The following is a 22,114-nucleotide window of genomic DNA, read 5'->3' on the forward strand; positions in this document are numbered from 1 at the left end:
TAAAATAGTCGACAAATATAATAAGTTCGAAACCACCAAAAGCGTGCATCTCAGAAGATACAAGAGATACAGCCCGGGCAATAGCAAGAGCGTGTGACGAGAGAGGCAGACTGAAAAAACATAGCATCATCACTTTTCGGTTTCTCATAAGATAAGTATTAGTAGTTTGATTATCGTTGCGAACCAAAGTTGGAGGAAAGTCATCACCAGTACGATTAATTAAGAAGTTTGTAAGATCGAAACGAGTTCCTCTCATTAAAAACGATGGTTGTTGTTGTTCCTCCATGCCTGCTTAATTATTCTCAATTTAATCAAATAGAATCAAAATCAATTCACGCTCGTTGCAATAAATAAGCTTCCACGATTCAATTCAAACTGAAACCCTAGTTTTTCTATTTGTTCTAGTTAAAATAAAGACGAGGACGCAAATCCACCAAAATTATAAGTACAAGTTATAAAGACTTCACACAAATTTTTATATGTGACGGTATAGCTGGCCTTCAGCACGGGCTGACGCAGCCCGGCCCATCCTTCGGGTTCTTATAGTGCACTACTCATAGTTAACAAGTTAACCACAATTGCAAAATTACTAACATAACCTTAGACTAATAACTAATGTAGGTTAACTATAGTTTGCCACGTGTCGCGTTGTGAGTGGTTGTGTATGGAAAATTCCATACACATTGTGTATGTGTAGCATCTTCCGAATTTTTCCATACTTAATTTAACTTATAAGAGTCGATTTGAACTTAGCTTATAGGAACTTAACTTTTCTGAACTTCACTTATAGAAACTTAACTTTTCTGAACTTAACTTATAAAAGCATAACTTTTCTGAATTGTAAGAATCTTAAATTAGATTAACTTAAAAAATCGTAAAAGCATAATAATATTTTCCAGCTCTAATTTCTTCTAAATAATTTTGAGCTCTATAATAATAATGTTTTGTTTAAAGTACAAATTATAGACACCGGAATTTTATATTTACATAAGACGAGTTTACAAATGATTTTACACATGTATATCATCATTCATAACTTTGTTATTAATATATCAATATATCAATATATCAATCCAATCAATAAGAATACATTGTAATCATGATTGAGTTCCTTCACCATTCAATCTTGAGATTCCGAGATTTTTGGCCTATATTTTCCACTTCTGGCTCACCAAGTAAGGCACCATATGCTTCTTCATATCTTCATCTGAAATTCCGAGATGTCCCCCGGTCACTTTGACAAATTTAACTCTCCCAGCATCATCAAGGGTCTTCAGACCAATCCAATCTTCTGTGTACAGTTTTGTCTGTAATACATGTACTCATACATGACTATCAATCCCCTATGCTAGTCGGGCACAATGACAATTTTGATGCTAACGTGTTTAAGTGTTTTAAACTTTGCGTACCTTCTGTGCAGGAAGCAAAGGAGTATACGCGCCATCTGGGTAATATCCAAACCATGACGTTTCTTTAGGCACCAGGACATTGTCTTGCTCAGACTGTGATAACCAAAAGCTAGTTAGTAACTGACCATTATGAGTATTAGAGTGACCATTATGAGTATATCCCCCACGAAAACTAGCAAGTGTCGAAACTGACCATTATGAGTATTAGATTGTCTAAGCTGCTGAAACGCTTCTTGTAAGTCGAGTTTCTTTCACCCGGTTTCTCATTGTTGACCTTCGGAAGGAAGCTACATTTGTCCAAGTAGCCTTTCATATTCTGGCAATCAAGAAAACATAAGCTGCTGAATCGCTTCTTGTATACAAAAAAAAAAAAAAAACATTACTTGCAAGGTTCAGTGAACACGAAATAAAACGAAAATTTCACGACAATTGAAGAAGTGACAGGGGTGTAGTAGAATTATGTAAAAGATGTGGAGCAATGGAATTGTACTCACACTGGGGATCTTAAGATAGCCACTAGGAGCTAAATGTTCCTGCGAATTCAGCGAATCGACATTTAAAAAGGAGGTTTAGAAAACTTAGTAGTATGAGAGGAAAGCAAGTATCAAACTGTAACCAGTTGCATTTACTCAGTTTAGCGATATTAATTAAATTACCTGAACCGGGTCTGAGTAGGCATCGGATTGAATGAGTATATTTGCGAGTTCACAAAATATACCAGACTGCAAGCAAAAAAACCGATTAATTTTACCCACGAACTAGCATTTCGAAGAAAAGGGTATGACAGCAATTAATTAATTAATTAACTAATTAATTACCCACGAACTAGCATTTTGAAGAAAAAAGTCACTTACGCCACAAAGTGGAATTGAAGCAATACCAGCATGCGGTCCTCCCAGTGAGATATAATTCTTAACCGGTGGTCCTCCTTCACAGAATTGAATGACTCCTCGTGCAATCAAATTTCCCTACAATAGTCGATATAAGATTGATCAGAGAAATTAAAACACGTAAATATCAGATTTTTTTATAGTAGAGCAGAGCAGCTGAACACAAAGGGACTTACCTGAGAGCGACCAACTATGTTGTAACCTTGCCGGAGTTTTTCCATCTTCTTCACCTAGAGAATCAGAATATCATTTTAAACGCAACATACAACACAAGGCAAAAGCGGTTTCAACAACTAGTATTATTTATTTTACCTTATCGCATACAATTTGAGCCTGCAAGGATTAATAAACGGAATTTAGAACAAGTTTGACAGTCGATAAATGAAACATGTTGATGCTTTCAACTTCTGGTTTACCTGATCTCCAATAGGCGTAAACCAAGAATCCCAGAATCCATTTCCAACTTCACTGAAGTCGAAGACAACGAAAAAATTAATCAGATAATTACCTTCAAACAATATCAAAAGCACAGTTGCAGGAAACAGACTATATGCAGAGCATACATGCAATATCCTTCTGAGCCAGACCAATTACTTAAGCTCTTAGTAAACTTTGTCGTTCCACGACTCGAGCATTCATCCCCAATTCCTATATTACACAATAAAAAAGTTTGTTATGTTTTTTTCTCAATATCGTGAAACAGGAATTCTGCACAACTGCGAATTCACATAGAAAGCGAGGAAGTAATTGTTGGAAATAGGGGCTTTATTTAGCAAGTTCATTTTTCCAAATTGTCCCACATTGGTGAGGAAAAGAAAGATGTATGTGTTTATATATCTCCTCTTACCTTACACTATCATTAGTGGGTCTAGGGAGGTTTTTGTGAAAGCCTTGCGAGGTGCTTAAATTAGCTCGTGCGCGCGCTGTGCCCGGACCGGATCCGGATTTGGGATTTGGCAATCGCCTGCAGCGGGCTATGCCTATCTTTAGCTTCATAAAACACATTCACTCACAGTGATCCTTGGGGAACTACCGGCACTAGCTGATCGCCACCACGGTCGTACCGGGCAAATAGTTTTCAAGGCAGTGGCATCCTACTACGGCACTACTTCTTACGGTTCTATCTTTCTGCTCTATTTCGTTTATTTTCGATTCTAGTTCTTCTCTGTTACCGCAATTAAACCAACAATTTGAAAACTATTTTAGTTGTTGTAACCATGTCTGTGATTTCGAAAATTGCTCCTAAATTGGCGAAACTAGAGTCGTTGGATGGTCACAATTATAAGCGTTGGTCCCAGAAATTATTGATGTATTTTGAGCAGTTAGAAATTGATTATGTTTTATTTAATGACCCGCCTAAACCTATCACCCCTACTGATGTTGAGACGACCCCTCCTGTTGCTAAAGATGTTAAGTCAAATGAAGAGGATATTGCAAAATTTGTGAAGGACAACAAAACTGCTAGGTGGCACATTTTGAATAATATGACAAACACCATGTTCGACTTATTTGCTGTGAATAAGTCCGCTAAGTTTATTTGGGAGGCTTTAGAAACTAAGTATGGGGTTGATGACGCGAGGAAAAAGAAATATGTTGTGGGAAAATGGTTGGGATTTCAAATAGTTGACGGGAAACCTATCACGGATCAAGTCCATGTCTATGAAAACTTATGTGTTGATGTTGTGAATGAGGGCATGAAACTTGATGATATCTTTGTAGCTAATGCTCTACTAGATAAATTCTCTCCCTCCTGCTCTGATTACCGAAACCAACTTAAGCACAAAAAGAAAGATCTGTCCCTTAAGGAACTTATACGACATATGAGGACCGAGGAGGCTAATCGCCTCAAAGACCTTCCTGCTAGTCAATCTGTGACTGTTCCTGTTGTTGCTGTTGTTAAAGCTAATCTGGTTGAGTCTGGTGGTCCGTCTTATGCTGAGAAATATAAGGGTAAGGGTAAGGCCAAGGTTGGTCAGGGTAAGAACCAGGGTCCTGCAAAGAAGAATGGTCCAACGAAGCATACCAAACCGGTTCCTAAGATTTAGAAAGCTGCTAAGGGTCCTATTGTCTGCTATGTTTGTGGAAAACCTGGGCACAAAGCCTACCAATGTTCTGAGAAGAAATCACGAGGCCAATGTTGTTGTGGATGATGATGTTATTACAATTGTGGTTGTGGAAGCTAATCTGTGGGGTAATGTTCTTTGAATGGGTCTTGATATCTTTGGAGCTTTGAGACACCTCTGTCGATAGGGGTTTATTTGCTTTGAGTTCGAGGAAGTTCTTTGATGGGGAATGCGTCTACATGGGTAATTCTTCATCCGCAAAGATCACGAGCAAAGGCAAGATCTTTCTCAAACTCACCTCGGGGAAAACACTTGCTCTCAGTAATGTTTTATTTGTACCCTCATTGCGTCGAAACCTTGTGTCTGGTGCCTTGTTAAACAAAGCGGGTTTGAAACTTGTTTTTGAGGCTGACAAGGTGGTAATGTCGCGTAATGGGGAATTTGTGGACAAGGGTTATCTTCAGAGCCGTCTGGGAGATTTCGGTGGCCCTGTGCGAAATCCCCGAAAAGGGGCCCTAACTAATACGACTATTAATACGTATACTTACTTTTTTTAAAAAAAAAAAAGAATATATATTTTTCACGATTACACAAAAAAAAAATTAAATTGGGACCTTAATCATTACTAAAATACTTGGAATATTGTTTGAAGAGTAATGGTTAAACCACATAATCGACAAATAAATTATCAAAAACAGACAAATTTGCGCAAATTCTTATTTTAGACGATCTAGTCCGCCTGAAATAAATAAGACGAGATTTTGTGACTATTTTATGGTCAAATGTAATCACAATGATCAAGTTAGTGTTACAGCTTATTGTATTTTGTTTTTCAAAAGTGTTCACATTTGACAGAAAATAATATCAAACTTCGTGTCATTATTTCCGACCAAAATGACATGGAAAGAGAGACTAACTCAAAAAATTGTCCATAATATAATTACCCCGTAAAGCTACCTACAAGAATTAAAAATAAAAAACTATGAAAAAACACATCACCGCATCAAAGAAGATTTCAATTTGAGCCAAAGATATAGACATTAATGTTTGTTGCTATTAACATGTGTATGACAATGCCTTGATGGTTAGTATAGACATTAATGTTTGTTGCTATTAACATGTGTATGACAATGCCTTGATGGTTAGTATTTGCATTTTCACAAACAACCCAGGTTCGATTCTTGATATTGTTCCTTTCATTTATTTATTTTAAATAAATGCAAAATTTAAGTTAAAAAAGGACTCTACTAGGAGTCGAACTCGAGTCTCTGGTGGAAATAATTGGATCAATTACCACCAAGACACCAACAACTTTATGGCATTATATCTCGCTAACATTTATATGTAACAAGCTCACAGACTACTATTAGGCCCTCTTAAATTGGGGGCCCTGTTCGACCGCACGGGTTGTACACCCATTCAGCCGGCCCTGTTATCTTTCTGGGGGTCTTTTTGTATTGAACACTGATTCTGCTTTTAATAATATTGCATCTTCTTCTGCTTATATCGCTGAGTCTATTGATGTTTGACATGGTAGATTAGGTCATGTGAATGTGGATTACATTAAAAAACTTAGAACTATGAGTTTAATTCCAAGTTTGACGAGTCAAGAATTCTCTAAATGTGCTAGCTGTGTTGAGGCTAAGTTTACAAAGAAGCCTAGTAAACCTGTGACTACTAGGATCACGAGTCTTCTTGAGTTAATTCACACCGACCTAGCTGACTTCAAAAATGTTGCAAGTAGAGGTGGCAAGAATTGTTATGTTACGTTTATAGATGACTATTCTAGATACACCCGTGTCTATTTGCTTAAGACTAAAGATGAAGCAGAACAATCTTTTATAAACTTTAAGAATGAAGTTGAGAACCAACTTGACAGGAAAATTAAAAGGGGCTTTATTATTCTGAATCAGTGTTCAATACAAAAAAGGGGCTGTTAGTGGGTGAGCAAAGGGCTCCTGTTCTTCAGGCCTTGAAAATTAAAAGGGGTTGTAGTGTGATCCTTGGGGAACTACCGGCACTAGCTGATCGCCACCACGATCGTACCGGGCAAATAGTTTTCATGGCAGTGGCATCCTACCACGGCACTACTTCTTACGGTTCTATCTTTCTGCTCTATTTCGTTTATTTTCGATTCTAGTTCTTCTCTGTTACCGCAATTAAACCAACAGTAATACTAATGACGGTAAATTTCCTACAAGAAATTCATGAATTGCAATTCATATTTTCTTGAAAAATTACACCTAACGTAAATTTTAACGTCCTATTTCAATAGTTGAACTGTACAACAGACTAAAATAAGGAAAACGCATCCAAAAGCAAACGTAAACTAACTCATATAAGCAACAATACAAAAAATACAATAAAAACAAGCTAGAAAGTCCTTATAAAATGTTACTCATGTTTAACTATTAGGCCAATTAGACACTCGTTATAAAAACTATGAAAAAGTAGCAACTAGATACTCGTTAGAAAAACCGTGCTAAAGAAATGGTAAAAAGATAGAAGTCGGTACATACCATGAAGCACAATGAAGGGTAGAGAATGAGAGACATGAACAAAGATTAAAACGAAGATAATGTATGTGAAAAATGGTGAAACAAGTCTCATGTTTCACGTTATGTAGCAACTTATTATACTTAATTTAGATAATTCTTTTGTGAAAAAAAAAAAGACGAAAGAAATGACAAACTCCCTTTATTATTATTATGCGATGCAACCCAAAAAGGTAACCCATATGACCATATATATATTATGAAAATGAGATGACGACATGAATGGTACCCAATCTCGGTATATTAATATGAACTCTATATAAAAGTACGTGAGAGGCTGATACCGAATCTCTATATTACCTGGTGACACTGTGATACCCTAAGCCTCTAGGAGTGTTTTGTAACTTCATTCAACTTCTAAAAAAAAGTCGATTGGAAAACTATTGACGGGAATGGAGGAAATATTATCCGATCAATAATCATCGTTGCTTCTATATGTATGGTTTGACTTTTTGTAACGTGCAATAATGAAACTACATATCCACACTCTATAATCCTTGTTTCCAAGTGGTTTAACTTGTAACGTGCAACTATACGTCTAGTAATCTTGATTATAATGTTGTTTATTTCTTGGAGAGCAAGTAACTAACTTCCATTTTTTTACGTAATAAATATGCGTATAGATAAGATTTGTTAAACGAGTCGAGTCAAATCGAGTCTGACGTGGATCTTCGCTGGTTTGCTCAGTGAAAACTGAAAACAGCTATCTGAGCCGTCGAGTATTCAGATAGTGTATCCGGTGCACTATTTACGAGTCTTTACCTTAGAAGTTTGATCCGAGATCAGGCTAGGTCACACCTCGGTCAAGTTATTCACGCATGCATGGACTATTTACGAGTCTTTACCTTAGAAGTTCAATTTCTCGTCTCACAAATCCATGACACACATACGGAGTATAAGGTTGGAGACGGGAGAAGAATGTAAATAACACGACACGGTCAAATAACAAGACAACTTCAGATAGTGTATCCTGTGCACTATTTTGCACATAAACATGACTTACAATGGCAGCCAGTTAATCATAGGCAGGCCTCACAAATTTACAATTGTCTTTCCTACAACATAAACGATGTTACAATGACATACAATCAACTCGTGTAAGGTCGGACTGTTACAATCGAAAATATTACAAAATAGCAACAGAATATGGTACAAAAAGTTCCGAGGATGAATTAAAGAGAAAAATATGAAAACAATGATGATCACAAGTCTACATAAGCTCCCTAGCAAGTTTAACAGGTTTTTCCTGCAAAAATGCCACGTCGGCTGAGGGTATAGTAAGTAAATGATGATCAGCATCATCCACCACCTCCTCGTCATCGGATTCCGACGTCAATGATACCGTGTCATCCTCTGTTGATCCATGACCAATCAAAGGGATCAAATTATATGGACAGAAGAGAGGTAGCAGTACAGAAAAACATACACAAATGTTACTACTTACTATCAATCATATATGTTCTCTTCTAGTCCTCAATATAAGATCTAATGAAATCGTTTGTCGTTGTATACATCACAGTCAACATATCAAAGTCTAATGGTCTGAGAATGACTAAAAGAAAAAGGATCGATTGTCAAAATGTCATTTCAAATTTCGAGAGAATTCCTTGCTTTTAAAACATTTTCAATGTCAAATTCTCCCCACAACAACTTCACGGGGGAAAAGGTAACGTTTCAGACTTTCAGCATTGACGCCGGCAGATTATTTTTGTTATTGTCCCTTGATAATTTAGTTAACACTACCCTCCAGAAGATGTTTATAGCACAAAGGCTGCACCATGTCGAGCAAGTCATCCAAAAGAGATATCTAATTAAATTTATGTGTGTTTATCCCAACGGAAAATGAAAGGGAAACCCAAAAACGGAAAGTTAACATTTTTCAATAGAAAGTAGGTTTGGGGAGTGTTCAACACATGTAAATATTTTTAAAGGGTGATTAGCGAAAAAACTATTAGGAAGTGTGTCCCAAATTTCAGCATTTACAAGGGAGTGAAGGAATAACCCACTTTTGCAAGATCACGTAATCACATTTAACTAATGCATCATATACACCACTTCGTCCCATCTAGCCTTTCCCACCAAAACTTATATCCTATGTCACCAAAGCTTGGTTAAAATATCAGACTACATGTTGAAATGCTAAACTCGGCTATTTAAGGGGGAAAAAACATATTTTGTCATAAAATGAAGTATTCAAGTGTCATACCCATGTCCAAGTGTTAGACTCGAGTATTGGAGACAAGGGTACGTGAGGTAATATGACGAGTAGTAGTAATATAATATTATAAACTACTTCTTGGCCCTGATTGTGCTCTGGGGTCGTACTCATATGTTGTAAATCAACTACAAAACAAATAGCCAAATAAATGATGGCCTCTTCATTGACCTGTAACTAAGAGGATGGTGAAGAGAACTTGCCTGAGCATGTTAATTGATCAGGACGCTGTCGAACAGCTGCTATTTGAATTTGTTCCGGTAGTAAGCAATTGAAGAATGAGGCTGCAGCTTCACAAGCATAATTTAGGTAAATTAATAGTCACTCGAAAACAGGGATGCAGCTGCTAACTATCAAGTCTACCATGCACTGATCTCATCAATTATCATAAATTGTTAGCAAACTGATTATCTAAAACCAGGCATTCATGAACGAAAACACATCATACAAGTTCATATATACTGCTGCAGTTTCTATGAGTTGCATGAAGCCATGAAAAAAAAGGCATGTCCTCACCTAATCGTGCAAGTCGATTGACCCAGCCAGGAATACCTTTCCCCGCGAGACGCGTACAGACTTCATCTGTAAAATGGTTACAGTTCTTGGCAATTAGATGATATGTGTTTCCATGATACTTTGATGCAAGTTCCTGCATAAATGAGCGAAATTCGGAGCGAGACATGTCCGTGCTGCCAAGAGGTATTGACTTTCTAAAAATAAATCCAGGGCAGCTCCTGGGTTCCACTTCAAACACACCACTAGTAGGATAGTCATGTGCTCCAAATCCATACTCCATGCCATGAACTGCATTTTGAGGTACATGAGCAAATAATGCAGACAACAATGACGATGAAACATATGCAGAGTATAAATCATGTTGTAAAAGTCGTATAACTAATGTAAGATGCAACTAAGCAAGCAGTATATTTCCATGGTACACGAATCCAAGGTGTGAAGACAAGAATTGCCAAAGTAATTGTTTCCCAAAACAACACTCAAGAACTGCATGATGTAATAGTTTCAGCCAATCACAATAAAATTTGAACTGGGGAAGAACACAAGAACATTATCAATATACAATTCTAAAGATCAAAATTCTTCGTCCATTTATGAGCAATACAGCCATAAAGCCTCTCTTCTGTTCTAATCTGGCAAACAATGACACTCAGTCAACCATAGATGAACGCAAATGGCGACTCAATGATCGACAAATAGAGCATTAAGCATGCTTGAGTACCACACAAGAAAGTTGACTTCCTAATTTAGGACATGAGTTATTCATAAGAAAACACAGTTGGAACAATAAATTATCATCGACAATTCTTGAAGCACAAGCAGAAATTTAAAAGTAGGCTAAACGATGAAATAACAGAAAGAGACAGCTCCTGGAGCAGCAAAAAGCATTGAGTTTACCCCCAAAAAATTCACGAAAATTATTCATGGATTCTTTGAACTTCGAAGATCCTAGTTTCCCAAAATTTACGTTAGCTCTTTATAAAAGTGTAGCTTTCAATTCACATATATTTACCAACCAACATTGGTTGGCCTAGTCTAGTTTGAAGTTTGAACAATCATTAGCACCTGGATGGTATATAAACATGGATACAGAAACAGAAGTTTTCATACTAGTGAGAACTCCACACCTGGAATCACTTTCGCTAACAAGAGAACTACTCCCTCCGCGATTCTATGATCTTCCCTTTTTTTTGCACATCGTTTTCGGCAACAATATTATACATCAATAAGATCAACAAGTGGGACATTAACTAAGTTAACTGAATCTAACCCCCAACCCTTCCCCAACATCATCAGACCCCACCAACCTCCCCTTCCCCAAGATAAAATTGTTATTGGCCCTCTTCGTGGCACCATATATGCTACCCAATACCGTCCTAACCAGCAGTGCCGACAGGCCCCCATCTCTGGATCACCTTGCTTGTTGCCAAAGTCACCTACTTCTACAACCTATGTTACTTAAACTCGCATACAAGAACTGGGCATGGGTTCATATCACAAAATGTTGGGACTCTTCCAGGCTCAAATTTTAACACATGAGGACCCTGTCCTAATGATAAAGGTACGGCGACACGTCTTCAAATAAAAAAAAAAAAAAAAATTATCTACAATAAAATATTTAGAGGTTTTTAAACAAAATAGAGAGGTTTTAAAACATAATCCTTAAAATTGTCAATCCTTTAATCTGTTCATGTAATATTGTCTCTGCAGAGAAGTCTCGATATGGCAAGTGTCAGGTAAAGATCCCTACCCATATCCTTAAAGTGTCGCGTCGGTCACAGGTATGACACTAAAATTAAAGAGTTGAAGTGTCAAGAGCAAGTGTCAAGTGCCATGTTATAGCCCAATGTATTACCTTCGAATACTTGTTTCCACAGATTGCCTTACATGCTCCTGCACCCGCTTGCCACTGTCACGCCCAAAAACCCCTGTAAGCCTTCCTACCAACCACAATATCTAGCTCACAAGGCCATATTCACTACTGCAACTCTTTGGCTCTTAATGCTTCTACTCACCAAATCATCAATGATCTCAAGAACTTCCATACATGCTCCCCATGATGGTTCCCATGATCTGATTGTTAACGATTGCTCCACACTGCCCGTCTCCTATATTGGTTTACTTTTTATTTTCTACTTCTATTATCTTCACTCTGTATGAACTATGAAGCATCTTGCATTAACATTCTACTTTATTTGTAAGCAGATCCAACTGAGGCATTCTTGTAATGATGATTGATCAACACACTCATGAGTCACACCCCTAACCAAACCACTCCCTACATCCCATTTTCAACTTCTTTCCAAGATTGAGCTCATCAAGGGACATCCATCTTGCTGGGGCATGGTAAAAATAAAGCTTAATCCTATAACAAGTTCCACACTTCCACCTACTTGTAAAGCCTGCTTGCTTAGATCTAGAATTCATCACGTATTTGCGAAAAGTAGCTTCTTCCATAAATGACACAAAGTAAACAACTTCATAAACCTCTACAAAATGCTCCCCTCCCTTCCCCACTCGTTCCCCGATTATCGAATAAAAGCACACCAATACACAATCATCTTTTACAAACATACCATGTACCAGCCTAAAGCCGAGCACACTAGAAGAAATCCATGAGATAATACTTCATCTATTTCCAGTGACGAAACTAAAGGGCTAACAGGGAAGCTCATCCTTTTGGCAATGAAAGGTTCAAAATTTCCCCCACAATTTTCGCTCTCTAACTACAAATCCTTGTTCCGCCACTGCTTCCTTTTCAAAATCAACCTCACACAATTCGACAGACGTATACAATCAAAAGGAACAAGCAAAGAACAACATTAAAAACATATACAATCAAACAAAACCGAGAAAACACAAAATTTAAAAAACGTAAACAATCAAATGAACAGAAAAAGCGAAGAAAGACGAAAGATCACCTTCAATTCCGGAATGAAAGATACCTAAACCAAACCAATACAAATAATTATTAACAGGAGTAAGATCATATACATTTAGATACAATGCCGTCCTTTCTTTACCTCCCCCTTCACTCTCCTTTCTCCCACTCCATCCCCCAAAACTGAACCGCATTCTTCTTACAATTTCAATTCAATTTCAAAAATCAAAATTATCGCATGCCGGAAAACCCTAGCTAATTATTGAATTGCAATTGCCCCTAATTTTGACGATCTTAAGGTGTATAGTCGACGAATTTGAGGTAATCGGGGAGGATTGGAGATTGAGGTGAATTTGTTAAAGAGATAAACCCTAGAAATTGGGGATTTCCGGCGAAGTGGTGATATTTTACCGGAGATCGGCGAAAAAATATTTTTTCTTTTCCGTTTTGTTTTTTTTTTTTCTTTTTTTAATTATTTTTGGGGGTTTTGATGTTTTATGGGTGTTCTGCTTCTTTTAGTGGCATGCCCGTCCCCCTTTCGATAGTATTGGCCTATTGGGGTGTGCAACGATCAAAGACGATACGGTTTTTAAACTCACAAATTTGTCACCATGTAAATCCAATATGGTTTGTTGTCTAATATATATGCGAATTTTTATATCTAGAATTTTTTATATATTTTTTTTCAACATGAGTATGATATTTCTATGTGTCACTTCCTTTATTTCCCTTTTCTTATCGGCTAAAAGTTTGAAAGAAACGGTACTAAATTGAATGAGGCCGAGCGGAACTAAGTTGAGTTGCTTTGAACTTAATAGATCTAAAGTAAGAATAAATTTGATAGAAGCGAGCTTAACTGAAAAGAGCTGAACTGAGCAGAACATAGTCGAGCTGAATTGAACTGAGGTGAAATTAAACTAGAAAGAACAAGACTAAATTCTTTAAATTGTTAAATAATTTGAATAATCAAATGTAAGTAATCTGCACTCTAAATAAATTTAAGAGAAATTAAGTTATTATATAATAACGCACCGAGAGTAAAATTGATTGTTGATATTTTAATTATTTTAATTCCCTTGTATAAGAAGGGTTCGATTGGGTAAATGTACTAGTCTTGTTTGTACCTTTATCCCGCCATAAATGACTTTACTATAACTCTATAAGAAGACATTTCTAAGTTTTATTTGACCATATGAGTCAAATGTCATGTGTATAAGAACTTTCTTTACCACTGCAATAAAAAAAATAAAAAAAATAAAAATAAAAAAAGTTTCAATGGACCGTTTCAAGACAAGCACTGCGAAATAATGTTATCGTCTCAACTCTCAATTGATACTCCGTACTAGATTTCAGTATCATTCTCTCGCATTACGCGGATGAAATACCAAAAGAATCACGTGTATGATAAACCAAAAGATATTTTCAAATGATTGTAACAAATGTGGACCTAGAAAATTGATAGAGGACCCAACAGAAGACAAACAAACATAATGAAAGATTGAAAGAAAATGCAAATAATGCAATCAAAACAAAACAGTCACATTCTGCACAAATTCATATCTACGTCGATTTCAAAATATCCATCTATACATATCCAAGCTTGGATTTTTATAGTTTCGGATGAAGGTACTCTATACATTATACTCCGTCTCAGAAATCCTACCATTTCGTGATTATGTCATGGAATCTAGTGACCGCTTAACCTTAGGCTCAGTCGCTTCCTCTGCAGTTAGAAGAATCCTGCTCAGTCTTAACTACATTGTAATACAAAGTGGAAGATCTATCGTCGAATTTTGAAATCAAGTGATGAGCATGAAGTCCACAGTATCTCTTCCCCATTCTCGCGAGGAAAATGTCCGTTACTTTCTTAAACATGTTGTCTTCTTGAATCCATGGTTGTTTTACGAACTCTACCAAGGGCATCCACTTCATTATGAAAAAGATCCATCGAAAAAAATCAGCTTCTCTTGAAAATGTTAACAGTACTGGAATAGAGTAGACTGCATTGGAGAGACGCGGAAATAAAATTGCTTACCTTAGCGGCTTCTATTTCGTGATCATCAACCTTGATTTCGGTTGAAAGGGGCTTTAGAGTGCAAATGAAGAACAAATCTGACTTTTCAAACGCCATGTTTTGCGCGTGCCTGCAAATTTCACGCAAATATATATGGTCTGTTATGGACACGCCTCAAAGGTTAACATAACGGATATTCGTACAAGTTGCCATTAAAACTGCCCTAGTGACTTCGTTTACACACACACACAAAAAAAGGAAAAAAATAAGACGATGATAATGTACTGAATTAATAATTACCGGAATGCAATGACTTCTGTGAATTCAGTGTCGATCTGCAAAGACGAACAGTTAGCAATTTTATAGATGTAGCATCATCCGTATCACCAACTGAGATAATTCAAGGGTTAAAAAGAGCACTTACCCCTGTTTCCTCTTTCACTTCTCTAACTGCTCCGGTGAATATCTCCTCGGACTAATCAATAAGCAAACAACACGAGTTAAAATCGACTGAACTGGTCTAATTCTATATAAACTACAGAACTAAGCGCTGTTTGGATGGTTATACGAGTTAGCAAGTGATATTCAGTTACCTCGTGAATGAAACCAGTTGGGATTTTCCAAAAGCCGACAAATGGTGGAGCACAATACTTCTCTTGCACTACAAGCACCTATGTATAGTCGTCAAAGACAATCGATCAATGACAGACGGTACATATCTGATAATCTGAAGGATGTTCAGAAAACTAACCTCATTTTTTTCGTTAATTACAAATCCTCCCACTCCTACTTGATGTGAGGCATTGGCCGGTAACATACAAGGCCCTTCGGGAATCCAGTAGATCAACATTACGTAACCTTGCTCGGCATGGTGATACTGAAATCCTTCCTGCATAATTAATGTATGTTTTTAAAAGTTGTACCTGTCTCGAGAGATTATGAATGTATAACAATTGACTGTCACTGGACTTGATGCAAGTATGCAACGACGCACTAGTCGATAAAAGACGTCACCTTCCTGTCATTTTGAACACAGCAAGCAGGGTAATTGGGTAAGGGGATCAGACATGTGATCGCTTATGGCATCTCAAAACCCGATAAATTACTGTCCCCCCGACACAGGATCACACATATACTATCTTACAGAGACTCGGATATAAGTATCTGATACGGATGTGGGTGAAGTACAAGAATCAGACATTTTATTAAATAAAATCTCATTTTCTGGATTAAGATGGATACGTGCACGCGAGAGAGTACCAAAAGTAAAGGTAACTGAATTAATGCTACCAGCCCAAAACAGATACAACATGTGAAGATCAAGCTAAAATACCGAAAGACGAACTAACCTTAACTGCTATTGGTACAAGTTCTGCATACTCTGAGGGTAACTTAAGCCAAACTCCTTTCTTTCCCTGCAATGTTTCATAACCCGAAAACTTCATTCAAAAGATGATTCTTTAACCTCAAAGTGAAGGTTTTGATGACATAATAATGACTGATTATTACCTTGTTTTTCCATTGCGAAAGCGATGATTGAAGCAAAGAAGCGAAAACATTAGGATTAGAAGGTAATCTATCCTGGTTAACAATCACGCCTCCATACTCATCATCAAAGTAATCAAGAGTTCTTGTATCAGTGAAAAAAAGACTCGAAAGTGCTCCGTTTATCCCATTAAACTTGCTCATAAATGGACTTTGCAGGAGCAATGTTGAACTTGTTTTACCATCAGTAGTAGATTCTGGTGCCCTTGAGCAAATTACTACATTGACAGTAAAAAAAAAAAAAAAAAACAATCAATCGGCCGACTTATAAAGGTTTTGAGTCGAGTTTTCTCCCGAAACCTTAAATCATCACCTTAGCTACAGAGTACTGATAAGACGGTCTTACCCAAATAATCGGCGAATATAGATATCAGACAAGTAATGAATTGATAATCAATTCATTCTTTAGTATTTACCCTTTATTAATCAAGACATGATCTAATTGACAAAAAAATCAACTAAAAAAGTTCATATCAAGGTATAAAATCATTAATTGGGCGATTATTAAGTTTCAGTACTAGAGCGAGAAAACAATCTCAACCAAAAGCTTAAGATAATCATCGAGGTGCAATCAATCATTTTAGGCAATTTCTCATTTGAGCTTGTGGCGGATAGTGACTCTCTCACATAATTGCAAGTGGGACGAATATGGAGCGGCCCACTTGCCCTCCCACCTGCATATTGTGAGAGAATCACTATTCGTTTATAGTTCTTAGACAAATCATATCATCATCGAATCTTGAATAACCAGCTACTATTTTTTTTGTGAAAAACGAGTCAGAGGGGCGATTTGGATGCTGACGGGATTAATTGCTAAAATCTAAATAGTAGCTCCACTTGATACAATAATATTGTGTTATAGTATTAATACTTTGATTTACTAATAGACACATATATCTCTACTATTAACATTATTCCTCTAAAAAAAACTTCAACCATAATAAATCTAATCAAAAATTTCCATACAAATAAAAATTAACAGTATCATGTAGTATAGAAAATTAATGCTTCCTCCAATTCATTTGATTCTTTGATTGGACTAAAATACTCGTAACAAAAAAAATAAAAACGTAAAGAACCGGACGAATCGACAATGAAAAAAACATACCTTTACAAGAGTATGACTTGGGATATGAATGAACACCAATGAAAAAAGATGGGTACTTTGTAATTCCACAAACATCTCTAGGAAATGTAAGGAATTTAGCTTCAACCAATCTCAACTCCATTAAAATGGATTTATTAAAACCTTCAAAAATCAGGAAAAAAAAATGCTATTTTTATTAGAATGATCAGTTAAGAAAGTAACCATAATACGTAAAAAATAGCTAGGTATGTCATTTAACACGTAAAACATGCTGACGGGATTTGAACTCAGGTCATTAATATTATTCCTCGTAACTTTATCAACTAAGTTAATTAATATTTGTATAAATTATGATTATGCATGTATATAAGTGGGTAAATAAAACATTAATGTAAGACGGTTTTACCTAAGAATTGTAGCGGAATATGGAGATGTGGCAAGTAATGAGAGAGGAGGAAGTGACGGTGATGAGTGATAGATAGTTGATCCAAAAGATGAGGATTTTTATAGTGAGTTTACATAACATGTGGTTGACGTTATATAGTGTTGTTGTCCGTACTTATATAAGTGAATTAATAAGTGAAATAGTGACCAACCTTGGGAAATGATAGAATCTTGTAATATTAAAATTTAATGTCAGTAGTAATAAAAATAATGGAATAATTCCATTTTTGAAAGGAACCTTTTTTAAAATGGTGGAGTATCTTTATCTTATGTGAAATGCTCTACTATAGTAAAAGCTTAGTAAATGGGTCATTAATATGTTACCTTTTAATTTTACAATTAGTCTCATTATAGACGGATATATCCCTCTAAAGTAAAAGACGTGTCAAATATGCTTAAAGTGGTGACATTTTTGGGCTCATCATGCAACTTGTTGCTTGTCTTATACTTCGTATAACTATAGACGGATATCTCCCGTCTATAATGAGAATTTGTGTTAATTTTATTAAGGATCGGGTAAGATTGTTTCATCGGTTTTACAATATGCTATGTAATGTTTTGTTTATTAAATCAAATTTATTCTTTTATATTAAGAGTTAGTCTCTCATGAATCTTTATTTGTGTTCTTATATAATCGTTCTATCTCATATGAAAATTGTTATAAAGACCCTCAATAATTTCATTTGTCTGCTTTACCATGACTTACACATGATCAGAAGTCGATTTTGAAAGAGCAATGACGTAATTTAACACTCAACACTTATGTTAAACTTCTATCATAATCTGCTTAGCAGATAATCTCACATGACTAGAATTTAAATGATAAATGATCTTTCTTAAAAGTGATATATCCATTTAAAGAATAAAATAGATTAAATAACACCTTATGTAAAATAGATAAGACAACCGTTTTCCTAATCTTAGGTATTCTAATTTATTCCATCTATTTTATAAATCACAAAATCTCATTTTAGACGGACACTATCAATCTAAAATTGTAGACAGGTCAAATATATCATGGCTTTCATAACAAGACAAACAACAAGCTAGGTAGGAGGATGAGGTCGTCTTATTATGAAAGTGGTGATATATTTAACCATCTATATCTTTAAATGGATATACCCGTTTACAGTGAGATTAATTGTTTATAAATATTTCTGACAAAAAAAAAAAAAAAAAAAAATTGTTTATAAATTTGTTGGTCGAATGACAAATCATGATCCATGAAAAATATTTGGTAAGACAACAAGAATGGGCAGAGTCAGCATCCACTAGGAAATCATCAGTACCTAACATGCGTTCATCAGTGTATAACATTATCCATGCATCAATCCATAACCAGGTCACCTTACTAATTAAACAATTCTACCAATAAACAATCATATTGTAAAATATTATACTCCATATCCAACTTAATTAGGTAACCCTGTAATCACATTATTATAATTCGTTTAAAATAGGAATATTTGTCTTAAGCTTAATACGGGTTAATTACTGACTAAACCAAAAGCCGAATAATAGGAAAAAAAAAACCATTATTTGTCTTCAAATGTTCAATTATTTCAATATTTAACTCGTTTTAATATATATTTGTTTTAAGGGATACTCCGTATTAGTTGTACTATAGTTTGGCAACAGTAATGGGTCTGCTTCAGATCACATTATCCATATAGAATCCAATCATATATATACATGTGTGTAAGCAAATTATGAAATGTGTAAGTTTGAAATCTCCGTCTTTATGGTCGTCGTGATTTTTTCCTGTGCTAATGTCCTACACTTCTAGGTCAACTACTTAATACGAGTAAACTAACGGTATGTATATATTTTGTCATGTCGTGGCCATAGCCTAGACAACTGGGGATTGGTCATGCATGTACTCGTATATGACATTAAATATCGGAATCATGTATCAATCTCTAAATATCAAACACATGTAATATTAAACATATATTTTGTATATTTTCTCTTGATCGATTTTAGAGAAGTTATAGAGTGAAAGTAATTTTTAAATTAGTATAAATAACTTCTTGAAGACCAGTTAATCACTTGGCCACTGCAGCTTCTGAAAGGGGTGATTTACATGGTTCATGTGGTGGTGCGGGAATGCTTGAGCCCAGGGAGGATTCAACCCACTAGTCATCAAAAAAAAACTTCTTGTTAAATACCGTAAATCGGTCAAGGTCATATCAAAATTAAGGAAAGATAGTCCACTTCATAAGTCTAAACAAACCTTGACCTATTACTAATTTTATTTTATTTTTTGTGATGAGAGAACCCGCAACCGCTACCTTCGGTGTTCACTGGGTAAACCATCTGGTATATCAACCGTATATGTGATAGCTTGCAAATCAGCCACCCGAGAATGACAGGTTCGAAGTCTACAAAGCATGGACTCAGGCTAAGAATACTCCACAAAATTTTAATTTGCTCTTGGAGAAACTTAAGCTTGTGTCTCCTGGGAATTTCTCCCAAAATTTTAACCACTAAACTTCGCCCTTACGAACAACCTATTACTATTTTTATTATAACTTTTCTTGGTAGAATATATGGAATACCATTGTAGAATTCTAACCGAACAACGATTGGTGGTTATATATCGATATCAAGACTCAATATTACCCTAATACTACCCTTATGTTAAACCAATACATTAATAATAAGACTCGATATCACATTACCACCTCGTATCGTCATCTCATTTCCCATTTACCATCGTAACCAGACCTAGCTTGATTATGGCTACAAGGATGTAAACCAATCAAAGATATAGCGCGTCATGGCCGGGGATGTCCGCGTCGTGACCTAATTGATCACGTTATTCACGCAAGTAATAATAATATGATAAAGTGACATTCAATCACATACGGTGTGTAACTGTGCAAGTGTCTTAATAAAGTTTCGTGTCTCCACACAAACAAACACCAATCATAAACAAACTTCTTTATTGTGAGTCTCGTGTCTCACATCTAAACTTTCCTTTATTACCTATCACAAAATCTCATTGAAGACGGTACGTATCCGTCAAAATAGAGGAGAGAGAGAAGCATATGGGGGTGTCCCTACCTTGTCCCCCCTATCCATTTTGTAAGTGACATTACCCGTCACTTGCTCCGACCCGTTTTCAGCAAAACTAACTGATTACCTATTCACTTATTTCCTCCCTCTTTCCGTTTTCATAATAGTTGAATTTTTTTCCCTCTTTTCTTTTTTTGGAAGGTTTTGTCTGGTCATGTGGGGTAGAATGTTTTGTGTGGTCCAAAATCATTTTCATATTTCTTGTGCAAAATGAAAGAGGAAGAAATGAGTGAATAGGAGGAAGTATATCCGTTCTAAGAATAAAATGGCTAAAGTAATACACTATTTATATGGACGAGACAAAGATTTTGTTTTTCCATATGCATTATGCCTTTGTCTTTAACACGAATATCTTCATCTTAAATGAGAATTTGTGATGATTAATAATTAGTCAAAATCTACACACATTTAATTTAGAAAAAAATTAGTTGATGAAAAATAGTGTTGTACATTTGAGTTTTGTACCTGGCAAAATTAAACTGACCTGAATAACCTAATTCGTGATCGATACTATTGGAAATAGGGGCTTTTGAAGCTAGGTAAAATGTTTCCAATTGTCCCACATTGATGAGGAAAATGGTGTTTGATGGGTTTATATATATCCACTCCCCTTACCATATCACTAGTGGGTAAATGGAGCCTTTTGTAGAGGCTTTGCGAGGTGCTTAATTCAGCTCGCGCGCGCGTCGTGCTCGTGCCTGAGCTCGAGCCCGGCCCGGATCCGTCGGGATTTGGGATTTGGCAATCGCCTGCGGCGGGCTATGCCTATCTTTTTGGACCGGGTGTGTTCTGTTTTGTTGTGAGATAACTGAACTGTCTAGGTTCATTTATACATGTGTGAATTAGCCAGTCAATGACTGTTAGTGGGTGCATTTTTTATTCCCCACTTTTAGCCTTGACTGCTAAATTCTAGGGGCGGTTTTTGGCTCCTCCTTCCGGTCTTTCTTGGCTATACTTCTACTGCATTCAGAAATACACAACATCTCCTCTCTTCTTTCTCTCTTTACTCAAAGTTCTTGGGTACTGTTTATGCAATCGTTCCAGGCCTGATCTCAAGGTTGAGTAGGCGTGTCTGACGGAGGCAGTAGTGTAAATCCTTGGGGAACTACCGGTAACTTGCTGATCGCCACCACGGTCGTACCGAAATAGTTTTCAGGGCAGTTACTCCCTTACCACGGTACTACAATTCGGGTTATATCTTTCTGTTCCTTTATTTTACATTGTTACTGCAATATTTCCGTCCTACATATACGACACCGACCAGAGGACCCGAACTTGGCCCAAAACTTGAATTGACCCAACTTGATATGCTAGACTTGTATTTTTATTGTTGCACATTTTCCATTATCCATAATGACTTGATAATAACAGCCTACAAAATAATCCGATTTTCAAAAATCAAAATAACATATCCAGC

The 22,114-nt window shown here is 36.2% G+C and overlaps 3 protein-coding genes across 4 annotated transcripts; all 3 read right to left on the reverse strand.

The window, feature by feature from the left end:
- Positions 1 to 877: 877 nt before the first annotated feature.
- On the reverse strand, positions 878 to 7,058 carry LOC141592366 (uncharacterized). Its single transcript, XM_074412999.1, has 11 exons — positions 6,882 to 7,058; positions 2,863 to 2,947; positions 2,716 to 2,767; positions 2,612 to 2,632; positions 2,476 to 2,529; positions 2,264 to 2,377; positions 2,066 to 2,131; positions 1,904 to 1,942; positions 1,603 to 1,725; positions 1,410 to 1,502; positions 878 to 1,307 (listed from the first exon to the last, which is right to left on the reverse strand). The coding sequence occupies exons 1-11, from the start codon at positions 6,970 to 6,972 to the stop codon at positions 1,149 to 1,151; spliced, it is 897 nt and encodes a 298-aa protein (XP_074269100.1). The 5' UTR covers positions 6,973 to 7,058; the 3' UTR covers positions 878 to 1,148.
- A 798-nt stretch (positions 7,059 to 7,856) lies between these two features.
- Positions 7,857 to 13,051, reverse strand: LOC141592375 (deSI-like protein At4g17486). Of its 2 annotated transcripts, none has more exons than XM_074413015.1 (4): positions 12,570 to 13,051; positions 9,649 to 9,936; positions 9,336 to 9,416; positions 7,857 to 8,270 (listed from the first exon to the last, which is right to left on the reverse strand). In XM_074413015.1, exons 1-4 carry the CDS (start codon positions 12,721 to 12,723, stop codon positions 8,128 to 8,130), a joined length of 666 nt encoding a protein of 221 aa, XP_074269116.1. In that variant the 5' UTR covers positions 12,724 to 13,051; the 3' UTR covers positions 7,857 to 8,127. The 2 variants fall into 2 exon arrangements, with proteins under 2 accessions (XP_074269116.1, XP_074269109.1); XM_074413008.1 differs by having other exon boundaries at positions 9,336 to 9,422.
- A 1,020-nt stretch (positions 13,052 to 14,071) lies between these two features.
- LOC141592389 (nudix hydrolase 8) lies at positions 14,072 to 17,707 on the reverse strand. Its single transcript, XM_074413029.1, has 10 exons — positions 17,582 to 17,707; positions 17,197 to 17,337; positions 16,053 to 16,306; positions 15,893 to 15,958; positions 15,295 to 15,432; positions 15,137 to 15,214; positions 14,968 to 15,018; positions 14,844 to 14,878; positions 14,565 to 14,673; positions 14,072 to 14,455 (listed from the first exon to the last, which is right to left on the reverse strand). Exons 2-10 carry the CDS (start codon positions 17,315 to 17,317, stop codon positions 14,240 to 14,242), a joined length of 1,068 nt encoding a protein of 355 aa, XP_074269130.1. The 5' UTR covers positions 17,318 to 17,337; positions 17,582 to 17,707; the 3' UTR covers positions 14,072 to 14,239.
- Between the last annotated feature and the right edge of the window lie 4,407 nt (positions 17,708 to 22,114).

This window comes from Silene latifolia, chromosome 1 (genome assembly GCF_048544455.1).
Source record: "Silene latifolia isolate original U9 population chromosome 1, ASM4854445v1, whole genome shotgun sequence".
In the NCBI taxonomy this organism is placed as follows: Eukaryota; Viridiplantae; Streptophyta; class Magnoliopsida; order Caryophyllales; family Caryophyllaceae; genus Silene; species Silene latifolia.